This window comes from Staurois parvus, unplaced genomic scaffold, assembly GCF_062004578.1.
Source record: "Staurois parvus isolate SC_StPar_1 unplaced genomic scaffold, SC_StPar_1.0 ptg000264l, whole genome shotgun sequence".
Taxonomy (NCBI): domain Eukaryota; kingdom Metazoa; phylum Chordata; class Amphibia; order Anura; family Ranidae; genus Staurois; species Staurois parvus.
Window position 1 is genome coordinate 10,826,541 of NW_028318060.1, and position 21,331 is coordinate 10,847,871.

General features: G+C 38.8%; 1 protein-coding gene across 4 annotated transcripts in view; it reads right to left on the minus strand.

Annotated features, from left to right (window-relative positions):
- The window catches only part of COL12A1 (collagen type XII alpha 1 chain), a 252,311-nt gene that overhangs the window by 106,695 nt on the left and 124,285 nt on the right, over nucleotides 1–21,331 (minus strand). For all 4 annotated transcript variants that reach the window (XM_089681387.1, XM_089681390.1, XM_089681388.1 and 1 more), the window contains 10 exons: nucleotides 20,016–20,161; nucleotides 19,397–19,526; nucleotides 15,881–16,020; nucleotides 15,303–15,432; nucleotides 12,574–12,716; nucleotides 12,367–12,499; nucleotides 12,262–12,279; nucleotides 9,447–9,589; nucleotides 2,447–2,576; nucleotides 540–679 (listed from right to left, as the gene is read on the minus strand). In XM_089681387.1, the coding sequence (XP_089537513.1) occupies nucleotides 540–679; nucleotides 2,447–2,576; nucleotides 9,447–9,589; nucleotides 12,262–12,279; nucleotides 12,367–12,499; nucleotides 12,574–12,716; nucleotides 15,303–15,432; nucleotides 15,881–16,020; nucleotides 19,397–19,526; nucleotides 20,016–20,161 (1,253 nt within the window). The remainder of the gene's footprint in view (nucleotides 1–539; nucleotides 680–2,446; nucleotides 2,577–9,446; nucleotides 9,590–12,261; nucleotides 12,280–12,366; nucleotides 12,500–12,573; nucleotides 12,717–15,302; nucleotides 15,433–15,880; nucleotides 16,021–19,396; nucleotides 19,527–20,015; nucleotides 20,162–21,331) is intronic.

Consider the following 21,331-nt stretch of genomic DNA (forward strand, 5'->3'; position numbering starts at 1 on the left):
GTGGAGTGCTAGTGGTACCGCCAGGCGGTCCCTTACAACTGCACTTGACAGTCATCTATCATTTCCCCACCATGGAGATCCCCATTAAATCCACATGGCTCCCAGTTTATACAATACCCAGCTCAGTACTCACTTCCTGCTATTTCTATACCTGGGTGTTGAATGTAGGCTGATGATTTTTTCAGCTATCACCAGCATGCTGAGCATATGCTTTAAGTTACAGAGCATAATGATTAAGCACAGCATTTTTGACCTATCATAGAAAACACAAGAGGTCATGCTGGAAAAGTCCAAAGCTATTTTATGAGCAGAAACTATGTTAAGTAGAATGTAGCTCTTTTACTCCTACCACTTTTTGGTTTATGCTGATATAATTTCAGCAGATCACAAATTTACATTCTACATCATAATATTGAGATTTTGAGACATCCTAATATTTAATATTGAGAAGCCAAAGTATGTTTGCAACTGTTATGTGGATGTCACAGTTACCGTGAAACTATCAACCAACAATTTGAACATTTTAAAAAAGTGTTTACCACTTCTTCAGATCCACCAGCAGTTGGGACATAAAAGACCTTATACTGGCGTACATTCCCTTCTGCTGCCTCCCAGCGGACATTTAAAGTGCTTGTGGTTGGGTCATACACTCGGAGATTTTTCACCGTGTTAAGGGGTTCTGAAAAACAGGCATTGGTTGTATTACAACAAGCGCTGACAAAAAATAATACACGTTTTAATTATATTTATATTTGCTTTTTAAAATTTCTGATTTTTTTTTGTCAGCAATGCTGCAGTGTTCAAAACTACCAAAGAGTTACAAATGCTCCCTCTTACAATTTAATAATAATATGATATTGGGCACTTTGAAGGGCTATATATACATTTGCTTATTTTTATTCCTCATGTCTGGAGACAATCACAACATGGTATATGCTGTATTCTTATTGCTTAATGTGATCAAAGTATGGCAGACAAAGAGACTGCATATGGATGGATATTCAGCAGTCTGCAAGGAGTCACCTACTAACGATGTTTAGCATCTCGTGCATCTTCTTACAGAGAGAACTGAAAACACAGCTGCTGTATCCTCTGACAGACCATACTAGGCATGGTGGGATAGTTTGTGTTTCCAAGGGGTTCAAATATTCAGAAGTCAGATGAAATATATAATTACATAAGTACACATAAGGTTCCATGCACACTGGGCATTTTAATAACGCTGATAACGTTAGCTGTGTAAAGTCATGTTAAAAATGTAAGTTTTCAGTGTTTTTGTATTAGCGTTTAGAGGCGTTTGCTGCATTTTTTCGCATTTGCGTTTTCTAGCTTTTTTTACCAACAAAGGGTTTTTTTTTGCTCAAAAAAGTCCAAAACATGCCGGTTTTCCGCGTTTTGCCACTCTTTTCAGCGTTAGGCTACGTTCACACTAGCGTTGTGTGCAGGCGGCAGAGAGGCGTTTGGGAAGCGTTTTTACTGCTTCCCAAACGCCTCTGCTTATTCTGCACATTACAGCACATGGTGCTGTTCTAACGGGAGCGTTTGCGTCGCATCACGTTGCGTCATGGCAAAATGGACTCCTCTGGTTGAGTCAGGAGGCATTGAAGCCTCCTATTCTAATCTATGGTGCTGCTCCGCAAACGCCTGGCCAGCATTTGCGGTGCGGTTGCGATGTGGTTGCGGGGCATTTGCGGAGCGGTAACACCATTCAAACTACATTATAGGCGTTTGTGGGGCTTTTTTAACGCTCCGTAAATGCCTAGCAACCGCCGCTAAACTGCGCATGCGGCGTTTGCCGAGCGTTAAAAAACGCTCCGCAAACACCGGACCAACGCTTGCCAAACGCTATAGGGGCGTTTGGCAAGCGTTGGTAAAACAGCCAAGTGTGAACGAGCCCTAAGAGTGTTTTTACAGCTAAAAAACTCCTCTAGAAACCCACTAGTTCTGGGATTTTTTTCCAGGCAAAAAATGCCCCTGCCAAAAAAACGCCCCTGCCAGTCTATGTGTGCATGGACACATAGGGGTTTATTTACTAAAGCTGGAGAGTCCAAAATCAGACTCCCTTCTGCATAGAAACCAATCAGCTTCCAGGTTTCATTGCCAAAGCTTCATTGAACAAGCTGAGGTTAGAAGCTGATTGGTTTCTATGCAGAAGGGAGTCTGATTTTGGACTCTCCAGCTTTAGTAAATAAACCCCATAGGATAACATGCTGGGGAGTTTACTGGCTGTAAAAAAAAACACCAAAAGCCAAAAACAGCAGCTGTAAAAATGCTCAGTGTGCATGACGACATAAAGAAGAACATATAAATACAGAATAAGAAGAGGTTATATAAAGGCACCTTTAGTCAATACTGGGGATACAAAGAGGGATATGACCACACTCAAAAATCCCTGTTTCAGACTTGAATAGTAATTATGTATCTCTAACAATATAGTATAACATACTTGTTTTTCCTCTGCCAGAGATTCTTCCTCCTTCTCCCTCAGCATACTGTGATGCCACGGTTATAGTGTATGGAGTATCTGGCTGAAGTCTCTGCAGCACAACACTGCTCTGTCTACCTCCAACTGTTTGCTGAGAAGTTAGTGGAAAAAAAAACATTACTGTAAATTTAGATCTTAGATGCACTTCTAGTCTTTGTCCTAAAACATTTCTTCAGCAGTATTACAGTTAGTCAATTTGCACAGGCATTTGGATGGATTGTATTTATAAAGCAATATTTACTGTAACAATGGAAGAGAATAAAAACCTTAAAGTGCAATAATGACGCAGAAGATATTTAGTACTTACAGGCAGGAAAACAGCATTACCTCTTAGGCCATAAAAAAGAGTGCCAGTGTGATTATAATGTAGGATGTGGTTTTAAAATGATAAGCTGATAAAATTAATAAATGTAACCAATTTTTTTGTTTAACTAGTAATTCTAGTGCATGGTAGTCTTATGACCTATGCCTCTGTGTTCCTTCTGTAACATTATGATGTTTACAGGACAGCTTATGCAGGAGCAGAGTAAAAAAGCTTCAATAGGGGAGACATGGGATAGGAGTTTCGATATGCTTACAGTGTACATGCCTCACTTCTTTGTGCTCCCAATAAAACCTTGCTTTGCTTCTTCTTATGCCTCCAGTATCCTCCCAAATTCTTATGCCATCTGACTTCGTATTGGCACCCTGTGCCTCATATGTCCATGTGCCTTGTTTTTCCTGTACCTCTGGTCTTGTACAGTGGCTATGTCTCCCTTCCCACCAACTAACCCATGTAATCAGTACTTCATACAACGTATGCATCTTGTACCTTAGCTCAATGTTTTATTTTTGCATATCCCTATCTTGATCTTTAACACCTATTGGAGTTGATTTACTAACATTGGAGAGCGCAAAATCTTGTGCAGTTCTGCATAGAAACCAATCAGCTTCCAGTTTTTTTTGTTGAAACTTAATTGAACAAGCTAACATTAGAAGCTGATTGGCTACCATACAAAGCTGCATCAGATTTTGCACTCTCATCATTTGCACTGTCATCTTGACGCACTGGTGATATCCTACAGGACGGATTTAGAGTGGTCTCACATCCTAACACAGATGAGATTTATTTTATTCCTAAGAATTAAACATTACTGTTATATATTGCACTTAGCTTGGCGCCTCCTGTTCCTCTCTTCTCTCCTGATGTTTGCATACAGAGCTGGCCCTGCTTCTAAGGATGGCTGCCGCTACCATTACTCCTACCCCAGAGACTTTTTATAAGACTTTATTCATTCTATTTATACTATATGGTATATGTATTTATCATGTGCTATCACCATATACACCTGAGCAAGTATCCATTAGGAACTTTTTATACTCCAGTAATTTTCCCCTTCTCAGTTGGAGTTTATATACCCCTGAGCACCAGATTGTTCCCCCATTTTTATTGTACATTTGAATACAGACTGCCCTAGGTAACACCCACAGATGATGATAAGATGTTGATTTACTCAAACTGGAGAGTGAAAAATCTGGTGCAGCTCTGCATAAAAACCAATCAGCTTCTAGGTTCTTTTTCTGGTCAAAGCTTAATTGAACAAGCTGAAGTTAGAAGCTGATTGGCACAAAAAGAGGAACTTTTCTGCAAAACATGGTTTTATTGGAATGGCTTCCAATGCACACAAGACTATTCCCTGCTCTAGTCTTCGCAGGTCACTCAAGTTCAGACCCAGTGAGGACTATAAAAGCTGTCCCCAGCATGTTTCAGGCAGGACACCAGTCCCCTCCACACTCCCTTATCCCCACCCTTCCTATCCCCCCCTCTTTTTTTTTCTTCTCTCCCTCTCACTTCTTTTTTCCCCTTTTTCCTATACTCAGATATTCTTCTCCTGGAAAATCTGCTCTAGTAGGCATAAACCTGCATGGCTCTGGACACTTGCAAATGGAAAAGGCCAGGAAAATATGTGATATTTGACTTTATGCCTTATGGTTGTAATTATATTTTCTGTGTTACAGGTATTCTAATGATCCGAGTGCTGTACAACATGACACGGTTTGTTATACATGGATCTTTTCACTGCTTGTACCTTTGTGCTCATAATAGATTGGTGTTGTTCCATCATGACAGATTGACTGTTAACCATGATTTTGTAACATATAACATATATTGTGCCAAAGAGCGAACATATAAACTTAAACTATGAGAAGCCAATTGCCTACAATGCACAGTTGCACCAGATTTTGCACTCTCCAGTTTTAGTAAATCCACCCCTAAATCTCCATGATTGAAGAACTAAAATCCTCAATGGAAAAGGTGGTCCAGGGGCAGTCAGTCTGGGGAGGAAAGGCTAGATGATGCTATATGTCCTTAAGCCAAGAAATTGAGGCGGGCTTTTTATGACTGCAGATTCAAATGCACACAAAAAAAAGTTCATAGTGTGCAGTAAAAACAAGCAAATTTCAGTGTATTAAAGAAGTCTGTACAACTATGCAACACTGTACGATGAGTTTACGTCTGGAGTTTAGCTTTAAGTACCAAAAACATAATTATTTATAAGGGAAATGTTGCTTTTATAGCCCAATAAACAAACAATAACTGCAAACATAATTCTTAATGCCAAGTCAGATATCAGTTCAATCCCTGTACCTTAAACTCTTGCTAATCTTTTGGTTCTGACCTATTCTTTGATCATGGCAGGAGTCTTTTAAATGATTTAATCTTTTGGGTGAAGAGGCCACACACATGTGTCACAACTAGAATGAAGCCAAATCATGTTATATTTTCATCTTTCAACTGTTGCTACAGTTTCACATCAGTGCAAAATACAGAAAGGTGGCCTTCCTAGTGAGTTTAGCATATTCAAATACTGCTATTAATGAGTTCTGGGTATAATGTGCTTAGGTAACCCAACTAAAAAAAACTGAAAAAATATATTTCAGAAATTTCCTAAGTGTCTTTTCCTGACCTCAACACTGCAGCTTGGAAATCTTCATAAATAAGCCTTTTAACCTCTGTCCCTTGGGACAGAAGCTCAGCATTGGTGTTGTAGCATTGCCAATATTTGCTCTCATGTGCTGGATTATTTACAGCATTTACAGATACACATTCAGCAGTAAGAATGTGTTTTACTAGCAGCTGGAAACAACTTCAAGAGAAGCACAATCACAAGGCATTAAAAAGATAAAAGCCCTAACATTCTGACATTCAGGACTAGCACAGGCTGATACGGAAAGTAGTTAAAAGACACTGGAAATCTGGAAAAATATTAATCCTTTAACCTACATGCCAATGAAGAAGGAAAATGTCTATATAATTTTAGGGGGTTTATAAATGGGGTGCACTGGGTAGCTTGTTATAGCTATTCTTCTTTCTAAGTAAAATCCCTTCAATAGCAATTCAGAAGTTGTGTCCCTATTCCGACCCCTTAATGTTCAAACTTCTGTAGCACTTGGCCTTTTTTAGTGTGGCACAGCTCCAAATTCCATTTCTCAGAATATGTCTGAGCATAAACTAGCCATCTCTTCTTCATGAAGACAAGAAAACCCTATTGGGACTACTGTACTTTCATTAATTACATTATATGGACTATTTCTGAGTTTGAGATGTCCTTAAAGAGGACTTTATCAATGCTTACCCTTTTTTTGATAACTACTTCGATAACTACCCCACTCCCCTATTTTCTGTTCCCTATCCCTACTATTCTGCTTTTTACAATTTGTGCATCTTGTACAGTGTGTGTGTCTCTGTTCCCACCAACTAAGCCCTGTAGTCAACGCTTATTTATTTATTTATTTATTTACTTAAATAAATAAATAAACTTACCTCTACAGTCAATACTTTATACATCTTATGTGCCTTGTACCTTAGTTGCATGTTTTATTTTTCCAGGAACTTTGGGTTCTTTCTGCTCTCTGTGTGTTATCCCTATCTTGATCCCTAACACCCAATATCTTACTTGCCACCAGATCATGAGTCCCCCATCATTAGCCTACCATTTGCCAGATCATAGCATCCTTGCTTACCTAAGTAAAGAAGAAGATCATTTTGATGAAAGTATCAGGATCATTTAAAGCTGATGTTTGATCTGCTTATTTTTCCTTCCCTGGTTTCTCTTTCCCCCCACATTAACATTCTAATTATATTTTAACATAAAACTTTTCAGGTTTTTTTACACTTCTTATTTTAGACCCAGTGATGATTGGGTGTCTGTGCAGGCAGATCGTGGCTTGCTGGAGGGTGTTTTACATAGCTAGACTAGCTGTGGCTCCCGCTGTGGAGGAAAAACAATATTTGTTCTAATGTTACTATTTTATTTGGCTATCTAAAGCTTTGATAGGCAGGCTTAATATAAATTAGTGTTTACAAATTAATACAGTACTCAAAGAAATCATGCAAGGCCAAACCACCAGTAAAGAGTAGGAAAAAAGAAAACGTTTTATTCACTCGGGGGCACATAGCCGTGAACAGCTAAAGCTGTCTGCAATCCCTACCACTTATGATGAATGTGTTATGCATTATGAGGTAATATGCAGCAGCATGAATCTAAAGACATATATCTCAGATTTTTTACTACACGTGACAGTATGAGAAGCATTTGTCCATATGATACAGGTTTATTGCCAGCTTCATGAATCCGCACTGAATAAACACTTACAGAACTATACACATAGTAAATGTCAAGCAGTCACACCATCACTTTAAAATGTTACAGCTTACTTAAAGAGAGTGAAACTTGTAGTGCTGAGCTTTAAACCAGCACTTAATAAGCACTGTTACACTAGTTAATAAAAGTTGTGTTGATTTAACCATGGTAGTAAAATGCACTATGCATCCTGTATTGGAACCTTAAAGCACTCTTTAAAAAACTTAGGAAAACATCTGGCTTGCTTGAAATTTACCTTTAGGCAAGCTTTTGTAAATTGTTTAGAGCAACACATCCAAAGTTGTTTAGTATCTTTAGTAATAAACGTAATAAATTGAGAATGCTTTGGGCTAGGGGCGGACTGACCATTCGAGCGCTCAGGCACTGCCCAAGGGCCCGGGGTCAGTAGGGGGCAGGGGCGGACTGACAACTCATGGGGCCCCTGGGAAATAGGGGATCATGGGGCCCCTGTGTCCTTGCCCAAACTCAAAGGAGCCTATGAAAAAGGTACCAGGGGCATCTCATGGGGCCCCCTACTGACCCCGGGCCCTTGGGCGGTGTCCTAGTTTCAAAATGGTCAGTCCACCCCTGGCAGGGGGCACAATGAAATGCACCTTTTTTATAGGCTTTTTTGAGTGTGGGCAAGGACACAGGTATCCCATGATCCCCTATTGCCCGGGGGCCCCATGAGTTGTCAGTTCGCCCCTGCTTTGGGCTGTCAACAATAGTTTGCATATTTCATGTGGTCTGCATTCCAAAATGTACTTGCTATTTGTATCTTTCTGCAATTTTTGCAATTCATCAATAAGAACAGAACGTCCAATGTGACATAAAGGGGATGATTTACTAAACGCAAATAGACTGTTCACTTTGCAAGTGAATTTTCACTTTACAAGGCAATTTTCCTTTAGCTCAGTGGATGTGGAGAAAATTTGCTTTGCAAATAATATCCAATCATATGCAAGGAAAGTTATTTTTACCCACTGTAGTTTGATCTGTATTTGATGCAATTCTTTTCGATAAATCATTTATGAAACTAAAAATTTATATTTTTGTTTGCATATGATTGGATGCTGGAAGTCAGCAGAGATTCACCTCATTCACTTAGCTAAGGAAAAATTCCCCAAAAAGTGAACAGCCTATCTGCCTTAGTAAATTGAACCCAACAGGTGAACTGCCGATTGCCTCTGCAGAAAGACCATTGCTTCCACACAGAATGCAAGGATCTTTATTTGCAGCATGCTGACAGGGAATGATCTTTTCCACATCAGTTGTGTTTGCTTTGTAAAAGAAAAATACTTGAAGACTTAGCGGATTAATGGATGCAGACAGAATGTCTTTAGCTGATTTAAACTGAAAGTTCAGTTGGGCTTTAAAAAGTGACTCCATGGGCACCCTATGTCTTTTGATGTCTCTTATGTGGGCACTTTGAAGAATAATAAATGGCCAGCAATGATAGCATTCATATGTACAGAGCCAAAGGCAATACACTGATGAAAAATATGTTCCATGTCTGCATAGAAATCAATCTAAAGAGTATAAAAATGATCAGAGTGGTTTTGTCTCTATGGAAGTAGAGAACCTGTTTTTTTCCCTCAAAACAATACATAGCTACTTGATCTTGAATGTTTTCAGCCACTGTGCACTATTTTAAAATGGGATAAAATATTCTGTTCTCAAATCATTGTGTAAACACATCAGCTAGTATGGGAAAAAGCCAGCATTCCCCACTGAGCTCACAGGATTTCAGTATAGTGCCTTTGATTTTGTTTTAAAAAAAGACATTTTATCATCATGCTTCCAGCAGAGGCATTTTATAGAACAGCTGGACATGCTTTGAAGTGTGCATTAACGACATTTGCTAATAAAATAAAATAATAGAATTTTCCACTGGTTTTTCTCCTTTAACACCATTTAAATAGTTTTCTTCTTCCAATATTCATTTTTAACAGCAAAGTTTCGACACATGTTTTGGTATCAGGCAAAACATTCCCCACATTTTTGGAAAACTGTCATCCTCAGAATAGCTTTTCAAGGGATTTAATTTATAGATATTTAAATGCCCTCCTGAAAATTTTATCAGATACGCACTTCTGGGTTATTCTGGTTTTAATCTATATTCTTCCCTTAGAAGTAATACACAGCAGCTCCATTTTCTATGAAGATGGTAATTCACACTGGTACTATTTCACTGGCATAAATGATCTGACTTTACAATGAAAAAAGAACGGGTCCATTCAACAGGATGAATCATGTACACTTATAAATAAAATACATTTGACTGCTTTAAGCTGAAATTTAATTTGGATTTTAATTGTAATTTGTTATTGCATTACCGTTTGTTCTGGACCATCTCCAACAGCAGGCTGGTAAAATATTTTATATCTCTGCACTCTTCCGCTGGCAGGATCCCATCTCACCGTCAGGCTACTTGATGTGGCATTGAACACCTGTAGGTTTCGGGGAGCAGTTCTTGGAACTGAAATGTAAGTAGCTCTTATAAAATCAGGGCTAAAGTAAAGAATATTCTAAAATCATTAGATACAAAATAGTTGGAAGATAGTTCAAAAGCAGGGGTGATCAACCTTTCGAAGAGGTGGGCCACTTTAGTGATTTGGTAACCGGATGCAGCCAACAATGAAATGATCTGGCATGGTTCTTCAGTTGGAATATTCACATTTTTTATTGACCAGATCACCACTATTCCCACTCTCGCAATCTGGTGTGATTAGCCAAAAAAGCTACAAACCAGTGTTGCAGATATCCCTTGAATTGCCAAAACAAGGACTGTGGGAAACCTAAACAAAAACAGACTAGGGAAGCTCATGCCCTGCGTAGTGCAATAAACTTCTTTATCAAATAAAAATAACACATAATGCCCTCACATGCTCCCGGAATGACACCAAGCTCATCACACAACTGTGAGAATCCACTTCAGAACCCTTATTTGAATGCTACTAGATGTAATCTACTCAGGTAAAGGGTACTCTCCCCATGTCTGTGTGTTAAGAAAGTAAGAGAAAAGCAGTGAGCCAGCCACAGTAGCAGCTTATGTATGACAGCTGCCGGGATTATGGAGGACTGGCCAACATTCAGTAGAGTGGCATGCACCCAAAGGAGGCTGTGTGAGTTGCCATAGTTATTACGTGTTTTGGGGGCATGGCCTCCTTTTTCAAGTATCCTTTCCTTCCTATCACACAGACACAGGGAGAGGGGCCTTTAGCCAAGTAGATAACATATAGTGGCATCCATACAGGGTTTCTGAAGGTGGATTCTCATAGTTGGGTGATGAGCTTGGTGTCATTCTGGGAGCATGTGAGTGCATTATGTGTCATTTTTATTTGATAAAGAAGTTTATTGCACTAGAGGAGGTGCTTCCCTGGTCTATTGTTTATTATTTTTTTTGAATTAATTAATAATCATATTAGGTTTGAGGTTGTGGGCCACATCAGACAGCTCCGCCTGGCACATTTGCCCCATGGGCCATGGGTTAAGCATGCTGACTCTAAAGGAATTATCTTTAAGGAATCTTAAAAAAAATTGATATAAAGTAATTGCTACACTAGCTACATTTGTAACATATTGGTTTTGAAAAATGCCTTTTTATTTCAGTTTACAAATAGTTTTTTTAAATTAAGGCCGAACTTTACCCACAACAACTGGATATAATAAATAATGTTCTTTAGCAAGGAACATACATCCCACATTAATAATTATGCTACCAAAATGAGCATATGATGTAAATTGCCTCCAGCATTGTTCCTGTTTCTTCTTGCCAGAGGCTGCCATTTTGCTGAAGCCCAGAGCCCTTGAGCAGAGTAAATCTTTAGGTTGTCAGCAAATTGGCCTCTACATTTTCAGCACAGTGCCAAACAATAGAGAGCAACTAAGCATGTGCAGGGCAGGGTGAGACAGTGTATTACTGGATTTTAAACAGTATAAGCACCTATTTTTAATGTTTTACATAGCATACAGGACTTCGAAGATGGGTCCTGGACAGTTGCTAGGTGTCGGCCATATTTGGGTCATGGTCCCAATGAACCCTCAGGGGTTCTAACCCACGCAGGTGAAAAGGTTCTGCGATAGTTGTGCATAAAAGAGAGGACCAGCTTGCAGTTCTCCCTGTATTAGTAATTGGTTATTTGGACCTTGAAATTTTTGGAGGTTCAGAAAGATATTTTGTTGGGAAAGAACCTCCATTCCTAATTATGGGGACTCCAGTCCCGACAGAGTTAAGCAGCCCTCAGGAAGCAGCACTTAAGACAGGAGCTCCTAGTGCTGGGTGAGGAGAAGTAGGAGTTTGGGAGAGGACACACCTGTCTGAGTGCTGCATGCATGCTGGAAGCTGCCAAACAACTTAAACTGGACTTTTTAACTGTGGGTACTGTACATACCTTACATGAACTGTGCATGTCTCTTGTGCTGAAGACAAGCAGACATTTGTGTTGTATTGCTGAAGTTAAGTCAGTGAGGCCTGGCTAGAACCAGAAGTAAAACTTTGGCCATTGTCAGCTCTGTCCTTAGGTTTACTGCAGTGAACTTCATTTAATTGCTGATTATTTCCCCTATAGCTACATGGATGTTAAGTATGCAGAGTTTTTCTAATTATGTAGTAAACAGTGAGCTATCAAATTATTATAGCAGGCAAATTTTCCAACTTATCATTGAATTTGGGAAAGTATCTGGAGTATCATGACTTTATATTGCCAGGACAGAATAGATAAAAATCAGCAAGAAGCTTCCAAAACACTTGTATTTCATTTAGCTTGGGAGGATTGTTATTTATGAACAAAAGTGGAATAATTTTAGTATGATTTCCAGCTTAGCTCTGATCCCTCCATGTAGTAAAACAGAACTTTTTACTACTGAAAGCCCAATAATCTCTACTCTTCTGTTCTGCTATATAGAGAGCTTGGTGCCCAGAAGTCTGACTAAACCGATTCAGCAATTCACATTAAGCACCCCTATTTAAGTATGGTCCCATAAAGGTACTAAACAAATTAACACTGCCATTATCTTTGCTTTTAGCTATAGACTGAATCATAAGTCACAATTAATGTTAATTATTTCAGAGATGTAGTTGTTTATACAACATTGTATAGTGTGCACACATAATGAATGACAATGAAAGCAAAAAGAGAAATCACTTACCTGGAGTTGTAATAAGTACTAGAAACAAAAAATAAATAGATTAGTAAAATCAAAATTTTAAGCACAATGTAAACATAACAAATTAAACAAAAATTCTATCTTTACATGTTCGTTCAACGCCCATCAAGTCCTCGCTTTCAGATTCATCAGGGTAGACAGCAGTAACTGAAACATCATATGGGGTGTCAGAGTCCAGCTCCTCAAATACTAAAGTGTTCTTATCTCCATCCACAATGGTCTGCAACACATAATTATGTTTTAATGGCTGATCTACTGCCTCAATTTTGTTCTCCGTTGAAACCAAATTTTTACCTCTTTCTTGAGTTCTGGCCGTCCAACAGGTGTCCAAGTTATCCTGTACAATGCCACATCAGGTGCTCCATGGTCCCAAGTGCCACGGAAGCTTTGTGTTGTTATCTCAGAGAATCGGAGGTTGGTTGGTGCTGGCACTGGAGCTATTCCCATTAAAAATAGAATAACAATTAGCTACTTTATGGATAAGGACATTAATCTATGTATTTCATATTATCGCATCATGGAGTTGATTTACTAAGACTGTAGAGTGCAAAAACTGGTGTAGCACTGCATAAAAACCAATCAGTACCCATGCTTTTTTGAACAGCATTGAACAAGCAGAGGTTAGAAGCTGATTGGCCACCCTACACAGCTGCAACAGATTTTGCACTCTCCAGTTTTAGTAAATAAACCCCCATATGACTAGATATTAGCCGTTAACTATAGTAATTATTATTATTATTATTATACAGGATTTATATAGCGCCAGCAGTTTGCTCAGCGCTTTACAATATGTATTGGAGACAATACAGCAACAATACAGTTCAGTACAAGAGGGAAAGGAGGGCCCTGCTCCTTGGAGCTTACAATCTAGGAGGGAGGGGCTAGTGGTACAAAAGGTAGTAACTGTGGGGGATGGACTGGTTGGACGAGTAGAAGATTCCATTATTAGCTGAGGGCAGGATAAGCTTCCCTGAAGAGATAGGTTTCCAGAGATCGCCTAATCTAGACTAGTTAGGCATACAAAGACCTTTCAAAAATATTCAACAATATGTTGTTATTGACAAAATAAACAATAGACTTTAATACCAATGCCATTATTAATCACCTAGATTTGCAGACTAGAGGGGCTCCTCTAAATATTATAATTAAGTTTTAGCAACTGAATATTAATCAGAAGAGAATGCAAGTCATGCCATTTGTAGTAATGGAATCAGTACATATACAGTATTAGCCATACAAAAAACTTACAGCAATTTGCTTAAATGAGGATAAATATACCATTACCCATGGTGTATAAACAAAGCAAATCAATGGTATACAATGAAAATTGCAAAAAAAAAACATCTATTGAAGATAAATATGAGTAATAATCCTTTTGTTGTTGATGATTTTGTATGCATTTAATTGTGCACATATGTTCTTTTTTCATCTTTTTTAACACATAATATAAACACTAACTGAATTAATACATATGGTAGGATATGGTGTGCATTCTATTCAGATTAGTATATAGCTGGTGTTTATTAAAGAAAAGAACCCTGCCTTACTATCACTAATTGTTTAATTATATCTTGTGATATTTATTTAATCAGGTATATAGTGTCCTGCCATAAGCATTTTCAAACTTTGGTGTCCTTTTATCATGCAGCGGTAAATGACCACTGCTCAGTTCTCCGGCATTCTCAGAGGAGAGAGTTCTCCTCTGAATGCCTTTTTATGAAGTGGTGTAGATCAGTTCTCCGAATGAAGGGAGAAGTGATCTACAAACGCTTTCAACGCTGGAAAACGGCTGCTTTTACTATAATCTTGCGAGATTACAGTAACGGATCAGTCAAACACCGTTTACTAAGCAGTGGTAAATTACCGCAGATTCTTCAGCTCTGAGCTGGAGAATCTGGAGGGAGAACACAGATCACCAGTGAAGGGCTGACATCGCTCCTTCATACACTGGCCGTCTGTGTGCTGAGATGATCAGCAGAGAACATGTTCTCCGCTGATCATCTGTTTCCTAAACCACAAATGATCGGAGATCAGCAATGATCCTCAGGATCGCCGCTGATCTCTGTTTCATAAAAGGACACCCTATTCAATTAGTACAGTCAAATTTTAAAAAAGTACACTCACTGGCCACTTTATTAGGTACACCATGATAGTGCCAAGAAAATATCCCCCACACCATTCCACCACCATCACCACCAGCCTGAACTGCTGATACAAGGCAGGATGGATCCATGCTTTCATGTTGTTTACACCAAATTTTGACCCTACCATCTGAATGTCACATCAACCAGTCTGCCCATTCTCCTCTGACCTCTGACTTTAACAAGGCATTTTCATCCACGCAACTGCAGCTCACTGGATATTTTCTCTTATTTGGACAATTCTCTGTAAACCCTAGAGATGGTGGAGCGTGGAAATCCCAGTAGAACAGCCCGTCTGGCACCAACAACCATGCCACATTCAAAGTCACTTAAATCCCCTTTCTTCCCCATTCTGATGCTCGGTTTAAACTTCAGCAAGTAGTCTTGATCTAATTGCATTGAGTTGCTGCCATGTGATTGGCTGATTAGCAATTTGTGTTACCATGCAATTGAATAGGTGTACCTAATAAAGTGGCCCGTGAGTGTATTTGCAATAAAAATAAATCCTGTATAATAATAATAATGTACAGCAACCAATACAATACAGGATTTTTCCAGCCAGATGACTGAAAGATAAATTCTGATTAGTGATCATGGCTTTGCATTTTGCCTAATTAAGTAAGACTAAAAGTGTCATTTTGTAACACATAACATCACTTAGATTACTGCATTATTGCTAGGTAATATCAAATGATGGATAATTAGGTTGTCCAGCTTTCAAAAATGTCACTTCTTTACAAACAGCCTTACTTTATACAGTTAGTAGCGGATACAGTCAGTACTTGATACAGATACATTAGTCAAAAGGTCATATTATTAAAGTAGGACCAGTCTAGTTTGAACTTAAGTGGCTCTTTGGAACTACAAAGTATTGAAACCCACCTGTAGTGCCTTGTGTACTTCGTGGCTGGGATTTTCCGGTATCCAACACTGCAGTGACACTGACATCATACAGAGTTTGTGAGAAAAGGTCAGTTAAAGGTGTAGTTGTCCTTTTGCCATCGACTTCAACCTAAAATTGTGAAATGCATGAGAAATATAGGTTATCAACAAATCATGGCACATAATATACACTTAGTATATTATAGAACACACTATGTTTTTTCTCTCTCTCTCTCTCTCTCTCTCTCTCTCTCTCTCTCTCTCTCTCTGTCTCTCTGTCCCTTGTTTTGTTTTATGTTTTATAAAGTATTGTTATGCTTTGATCTTCCTTGTAAGTATGTTACTGATTTTTGGGCTTAAGATGAAACAAGCACTTTATTTTATTCTATGTACTAATTGTCAAAAAAGGAACATAATGATATAACAGAATGGTGAAGGATTGTTTTAGAAACCTCATTTATCTACTGCTTGACCATAATATACAGTATACTCTCTCTCTCTCTCTCTCTCTTTCTCATGAATGATGACTAGAATAAATCATGGTCGATAGGTAATGACTGTCCTGCACATATAGTTACCTCTTTGTATTCCTCTTCTTCTTCTGTTTTGTATCTCACTATGTATTTTAGGACATTTCCAGGTGCAGGATCCCAAAATACATTCATAGAACTGTGTGTAATATCTCTGAGTCTTATATTTCCAACTCCTCGAACTGGCACTGAAACAAAAGGGAATGTAGAGTTATACCATAGAAGCCAGGATATCCTGTTATAGTTTAATGACACTCCAAGGTTTAACGTAGCCAAGAGTAAGTTCAGTTTATTTTCTTAGATGTAAGATTTATCACAGGTAGTTAGGAAAAGTACTACCAAATATTCTATGGTACAAAATGTTAATATACAGTATTGTATCTTCCAGTGGCATTCTCACAATGTAACATTCTAGTTTATTTTGAAGTATAGCTCCAGTTATAGAGGGTTTTTATTGCTAAGTCCTCTTTTGGTATATCTAAGCTGACCATTTTCTCCAGAAGCCATTGTAACTAAAAGGGAAATCCAAAATGTTGTGATTGTCAGAGTGCTGTCAGAGCTGGGATTCACCAAATTTTGGAAAGATTTCTATTAAAGTGTTACTACACCCACAAAAGTAATATCAGTCTGTATGCACAGTAAAGCATGCTTGTTATATTCACTGTGGAACCTAAGGGGTTAATCCTCCGTATTGTGGAAAAAAGGCTGTTTGATCATGTCTTCTCTGATCCTCCCCTTCTTCTACTGTCCCCAATCCATTTGCTGATAGCACAGAACCCTTGGAGGCATAATGTACATGCTCAGTTTGATGTGTATTGCTATAAAGGTTTTTTTTTTGGGGGGGAGGGTGTATGTAGTTGGCACAGCGCCAATCAGCATTATCTGAACAGAGGCTCAGGGGTCATGCAGCCTCAAAAGACAGTCAGAGGAGAAAGAAAACTCCTCCTACAAGCTTTAACCTGTGCTCATCTGGACACTGATAGGATTCTAAAGACTTCTATATACTTCTGATGAAAAAAGGTATTTAGCAGTTTCTATTTACTAAAATAATTGCATTTCTGTGGGAGATCAGATATAGTGAATGCAGGGTCCTGGGTTTAGTAAAACTTTAACTTCCTGTTGTGCCTCTGGGGATAGGAAACAAGTAAAATATCCCTGTTAGGGAAACACAAAGCAATAAAAACCTCACATGGGGTTCTAACACTTCCAACTATTCAAAATTAAATTTAAAAATGATTTGTCTATAGCTAGTATACTAAAACCGTATTTCAAAAATATGTTACAAAAAGATAATGAAAGAAATAGAAAATGGATCAGTAATAAAACAGGAGACATGCTCCAAGACTAATGAAATGCAACATATCTTCTGTTCTGCTGCATGGTATTCTACCAGGTACTGAAAAACCTTTTTTGACAAGTCTGACAAAACTGACACATTGCTCAGATTATCTTTTAACCTTTTTGGCCAGGAAAGCTGAGGTGAAAATGGTTCTATAGGATATATATAGGGTTTATTATTATTATTATATAGGATTTATATACAGCAAACAATTTGCCAAGTACTTTACAATATAAAGGGAGACAATACAGCAACAATACAGTTCAATACAAGTGGGATAGGAGGGCCCTGCTCCTTGGAGCTTGTCAATTGTTTGGACAAGCAACCAGTTATCCTTTCTTTTAGTTCATATGTATTAGCTGATTAAGTAATTCTTGTGAATTCAATTTAATATCTAAACACAATATAAGGAAGAATGAATTGTCTTAGGCTCGGTTCACACTCCTGCGACTTAGGATCTGACCTGTGAGACCCAAAGTTACAGGACATGTGAAATGCCATGTATCTCTATGAGAGTTGTTCCAATTGACACTGCTGAAGTCTCTTGGGTTGATTTACTTAAGGCAAATAGACTGTGCACTTTGCAAAGTGAAATTGCACTCTGCAAGTGTAGTTTCTCCAGAACTTAGTAACTAAGCAGAAGCTCTGCTGATTTCCAATATCGAATCATATGCAAGCAAAAAAATGTTTTATTTTCCTTGCACGTGATTGGGTATCCTTTGCAAAGTGAAGCCTTACCTCATTCACTAAGCTCTGGAGCAACTGCACTTGCAGAGTGCAACTGCACTTTGCAAAGTGCACAACATATTTGCCTTTAGTAGATCAACCCCTCTGACTTCAGAAAAGGTTCCTGCACTACTTTGATCTGATTTTGATACAGCTTCAGTGAAAGAGAGTGTAAAAGTTGTATCAAAAGTCACCTCAAAGTCATAGATACATACTGTATTTAGTCTGGCTGAAAAAAGACAAAAGTCCATGCAGTTCAACCATAAAAAAAACAAAAAATCATAGCAAAGTCGAATTCCGAAGTTGCACTGAAAATCACACAACTTTGGAGTTGGGTAGTGTGAACTGAGCCTAACTATGTAACTCTAGGACATTGAGGCCAGCTGAAAAAAAAAAAGTTATGAAGGTGCATATTCCTTATTGTTAGACATTAAAATTGCAGAGATAAACATATGAACAATCTAAGCTATGATCATACGATATGGCTAGAGGCTATAAGTTTTAAAGTGTTTATTTTTCAAAAGATGCTTTCTATGATTGGTTAGATATAGGTATGCATTCAAAAGATTAGTGTACAGCTCACATCTTAAAATTGAGTATCAAGCTCAATTTGTAGGTTCCGGTCTCACTAGTATTTTTTAAGCTCAAAAAAGACTGGATAAAAATGCTGGATAAAAAACGCTGGTAATAGCATTTTAGTAGCGGTTTAGTAGAGGTTTTACAGTACATGTAGAAAAAAATAAAGCGTTGGAAAAAATCTGTTTTTTTTCTGCTGGAAAAATTTAGCATTTAGCGTTTTTTTCTGCTGGAAAAATGCTCCAAAAAAATGTTTCTGTTCCTAGAAGCTGAAGCTCAAAAATTGCTAATAGCCAAAAGTAGTGTGCAGGGACACATAGGATAACACTATCTAGCTTCTAGGAGCAGAAAGAAATGCTATTAACAGCTTCTAGGAACTTAAAGAGGAGCTCCACCCAAAAGGGGAAGTTCCACTTTAATACAATGTCCCCCACTCCCCGTTAAGGACTGGCACCTTTGGGGAGCCAGTACCCAAATTTGACAGGTACCCGCTCCCACTGCAATTGTCTAGGCGATGGGAAGCGGATGTTGTCCTCCCCGTCTCCCTCCCCGTAGTCTTTTGGGACATGTGACAGGTCCCAGAAGACTACGGGACCATTCACAAAGCGCAGCACTTCTCGCTCATGTGCAGTGGGCACCTGACTGTGAATCCGCAAGCTGTCGCCACACTGAAGATGCCAGCACCAGGGAGAGAAGACGGCCGATAAAACCAGCCATGGTGAGGACACCGCTGCATCGTGGGACAGGTAAGTGTCTGTATTTTAAAAGGCTGCAGCTACAGTTTTTGTATCTGCTGACTTTTATTTTTTATTAAATCAACTGGAACTCCGCTTTAAATACCACTAGTGTGCATGCAGCCATAAAGCAATTTTAGTTTATCAAAAATATTTTTTAACATCTAACCTTCACACTTCAACACTTACATGTGACTTCTTGAGCTGTGAGTGGATCACTAGTAAGTTCATCAAAAAGTGCATAAACAGTCAGAGTATACTCCGTATTAGGGAATAATTCCTCCAACCGCACATCAGTAACAGATGGGCCAACACGCATCTGCAAAAAACAAAAAACTGTTTAGAATATGTTATACAAACATATACATACAAATCAGCCAAGACTGGCTAGACTTTAGATTTGACAAACCACAATCAAAATTGACAAAAACCACGAGCTAAAAATTGGAAGTGCTTTGAACTTGGAATACACAAGCACTCTGCATCTTCCATAGCATGCAGACTTTTGTTTCTCAAAATTAAACATACCCAATATCTTTCACATATGGAAATCTAGTATTGCTAGATCAGAAAAGGGCTGTTGACGTAATCAACCAAATGTATTACAAAAGAACAGGACACTAATTTTATCTATTTTTTTTAATATTTTCAGCCAGACAGTAATTTATTTCCCGGATGTACATTTCCTGGAAGAGGAGAATGGCTCAGATGAAAACAATTCAAGGAAGAAGATTCTCTTAATCATATTATCAGATGCCCTGATTTCTGATATTGTATTTAAGTTGGCTGGCAAACCAGCATTCCTCACCTCTTTCTCTGTAGAAGGAACAGTTGCATTGACAGGCTCATATAACAAATGATATCCAGTAGCTCCACTGGCAGCTTCCCATCTTGCTCTCATTGTTGTGGTTCCAATGTCATAAATGTTAAGGTTTCTAACAGAAGGGATGGGCACTGTTGAGGTAAGGAAAGTTGTGTTATTTATATGTAATCTGCTTCTGGATCCTTTTCTTCAAAGTACCGGTAAATCTCACTAAAGACTAAAAATTGATTAATTGCAAGTACCTTGTTGTGTCTGTAAATATCTCTGTAAGTCTTCAAATCAACCCCTGTGTCCTTGTAGAACCCCTTAGATCCTTAGTTTAGTATATGCATAAGGTCTCAGCTTGTTTTCAAGTCAAAACTAAAATGTATCTATCTTTCATTTTAGTCAGGTTTTTACGTGTCTGTCCCTGTTGGGGAGATACAGTCTTGATTTGTTCAGGTAACCAATGTCTCTGAGACAGAAAGTGAGGTAGAGACCAAAATTTTGAATTGCCATCAGAACAGCAATAGTGGGGAATTCTTCCAGGAGAGACATTTGTTCCAGTGACAACTGTCTGCATGGGAAGCTCCTTCAGATTTTCTCTCACTTCCTCCTGTGTCTACAGAACAGGAGCAGCGCCTGGACAAGGTTATCTAGCACCCAGGGTGAAAATGTCAATCAGCTCCTTCAAAAAATGTATCAGCATTATGTGTCAGCAAAAATCTCCTCTCCCCCCCAAAAAAAATTCAGGCACTATAGGCGGGCTATAGAGGGCTATAGGGACCCTGCACTAGATATGCCACTGGCTGCCCAATTGCCATTGTGCAGTGTTTGCTTACCTGCACCCTACCCATGTTCTTTGCTGGGAGAAAAAGGGGGAAGTTAAACAAACACTGCACAATGGTGATCCACCAGTCCTAATCCAGAAGAGCTGCAGTGGCAGGAGGAGGAGCTGAAGGGGAGAGAGAGCACAACACGCCCCTCCTCCCAGATTTCTCCTCCTCTCCAGATCTGGCTTGTCTCCTCTAGCGCTAAGCTGACAGGAGTAGTAGCGCTACCATCACTACCCCTGTCACCCTTAGGTAGGAACTCTGTATGCGCTGCCCCCCCTCACCTCACATGATACCACAGTGCCCAGGGCAGCCGCCCACCTCTTGTCCCAGCCCTGACAGGAAGTGATGGGAAATCTCCACAATGGGGCAAAGATTGAAAAAAAAATGACAAGCGCATTCCCCATTCCATACTACATACTTTAAAATAGAAAGAAATGTTTTGGTTTTAGTTTTACTTTAAACCCTACCTCCTCCATTCTGTCTTTC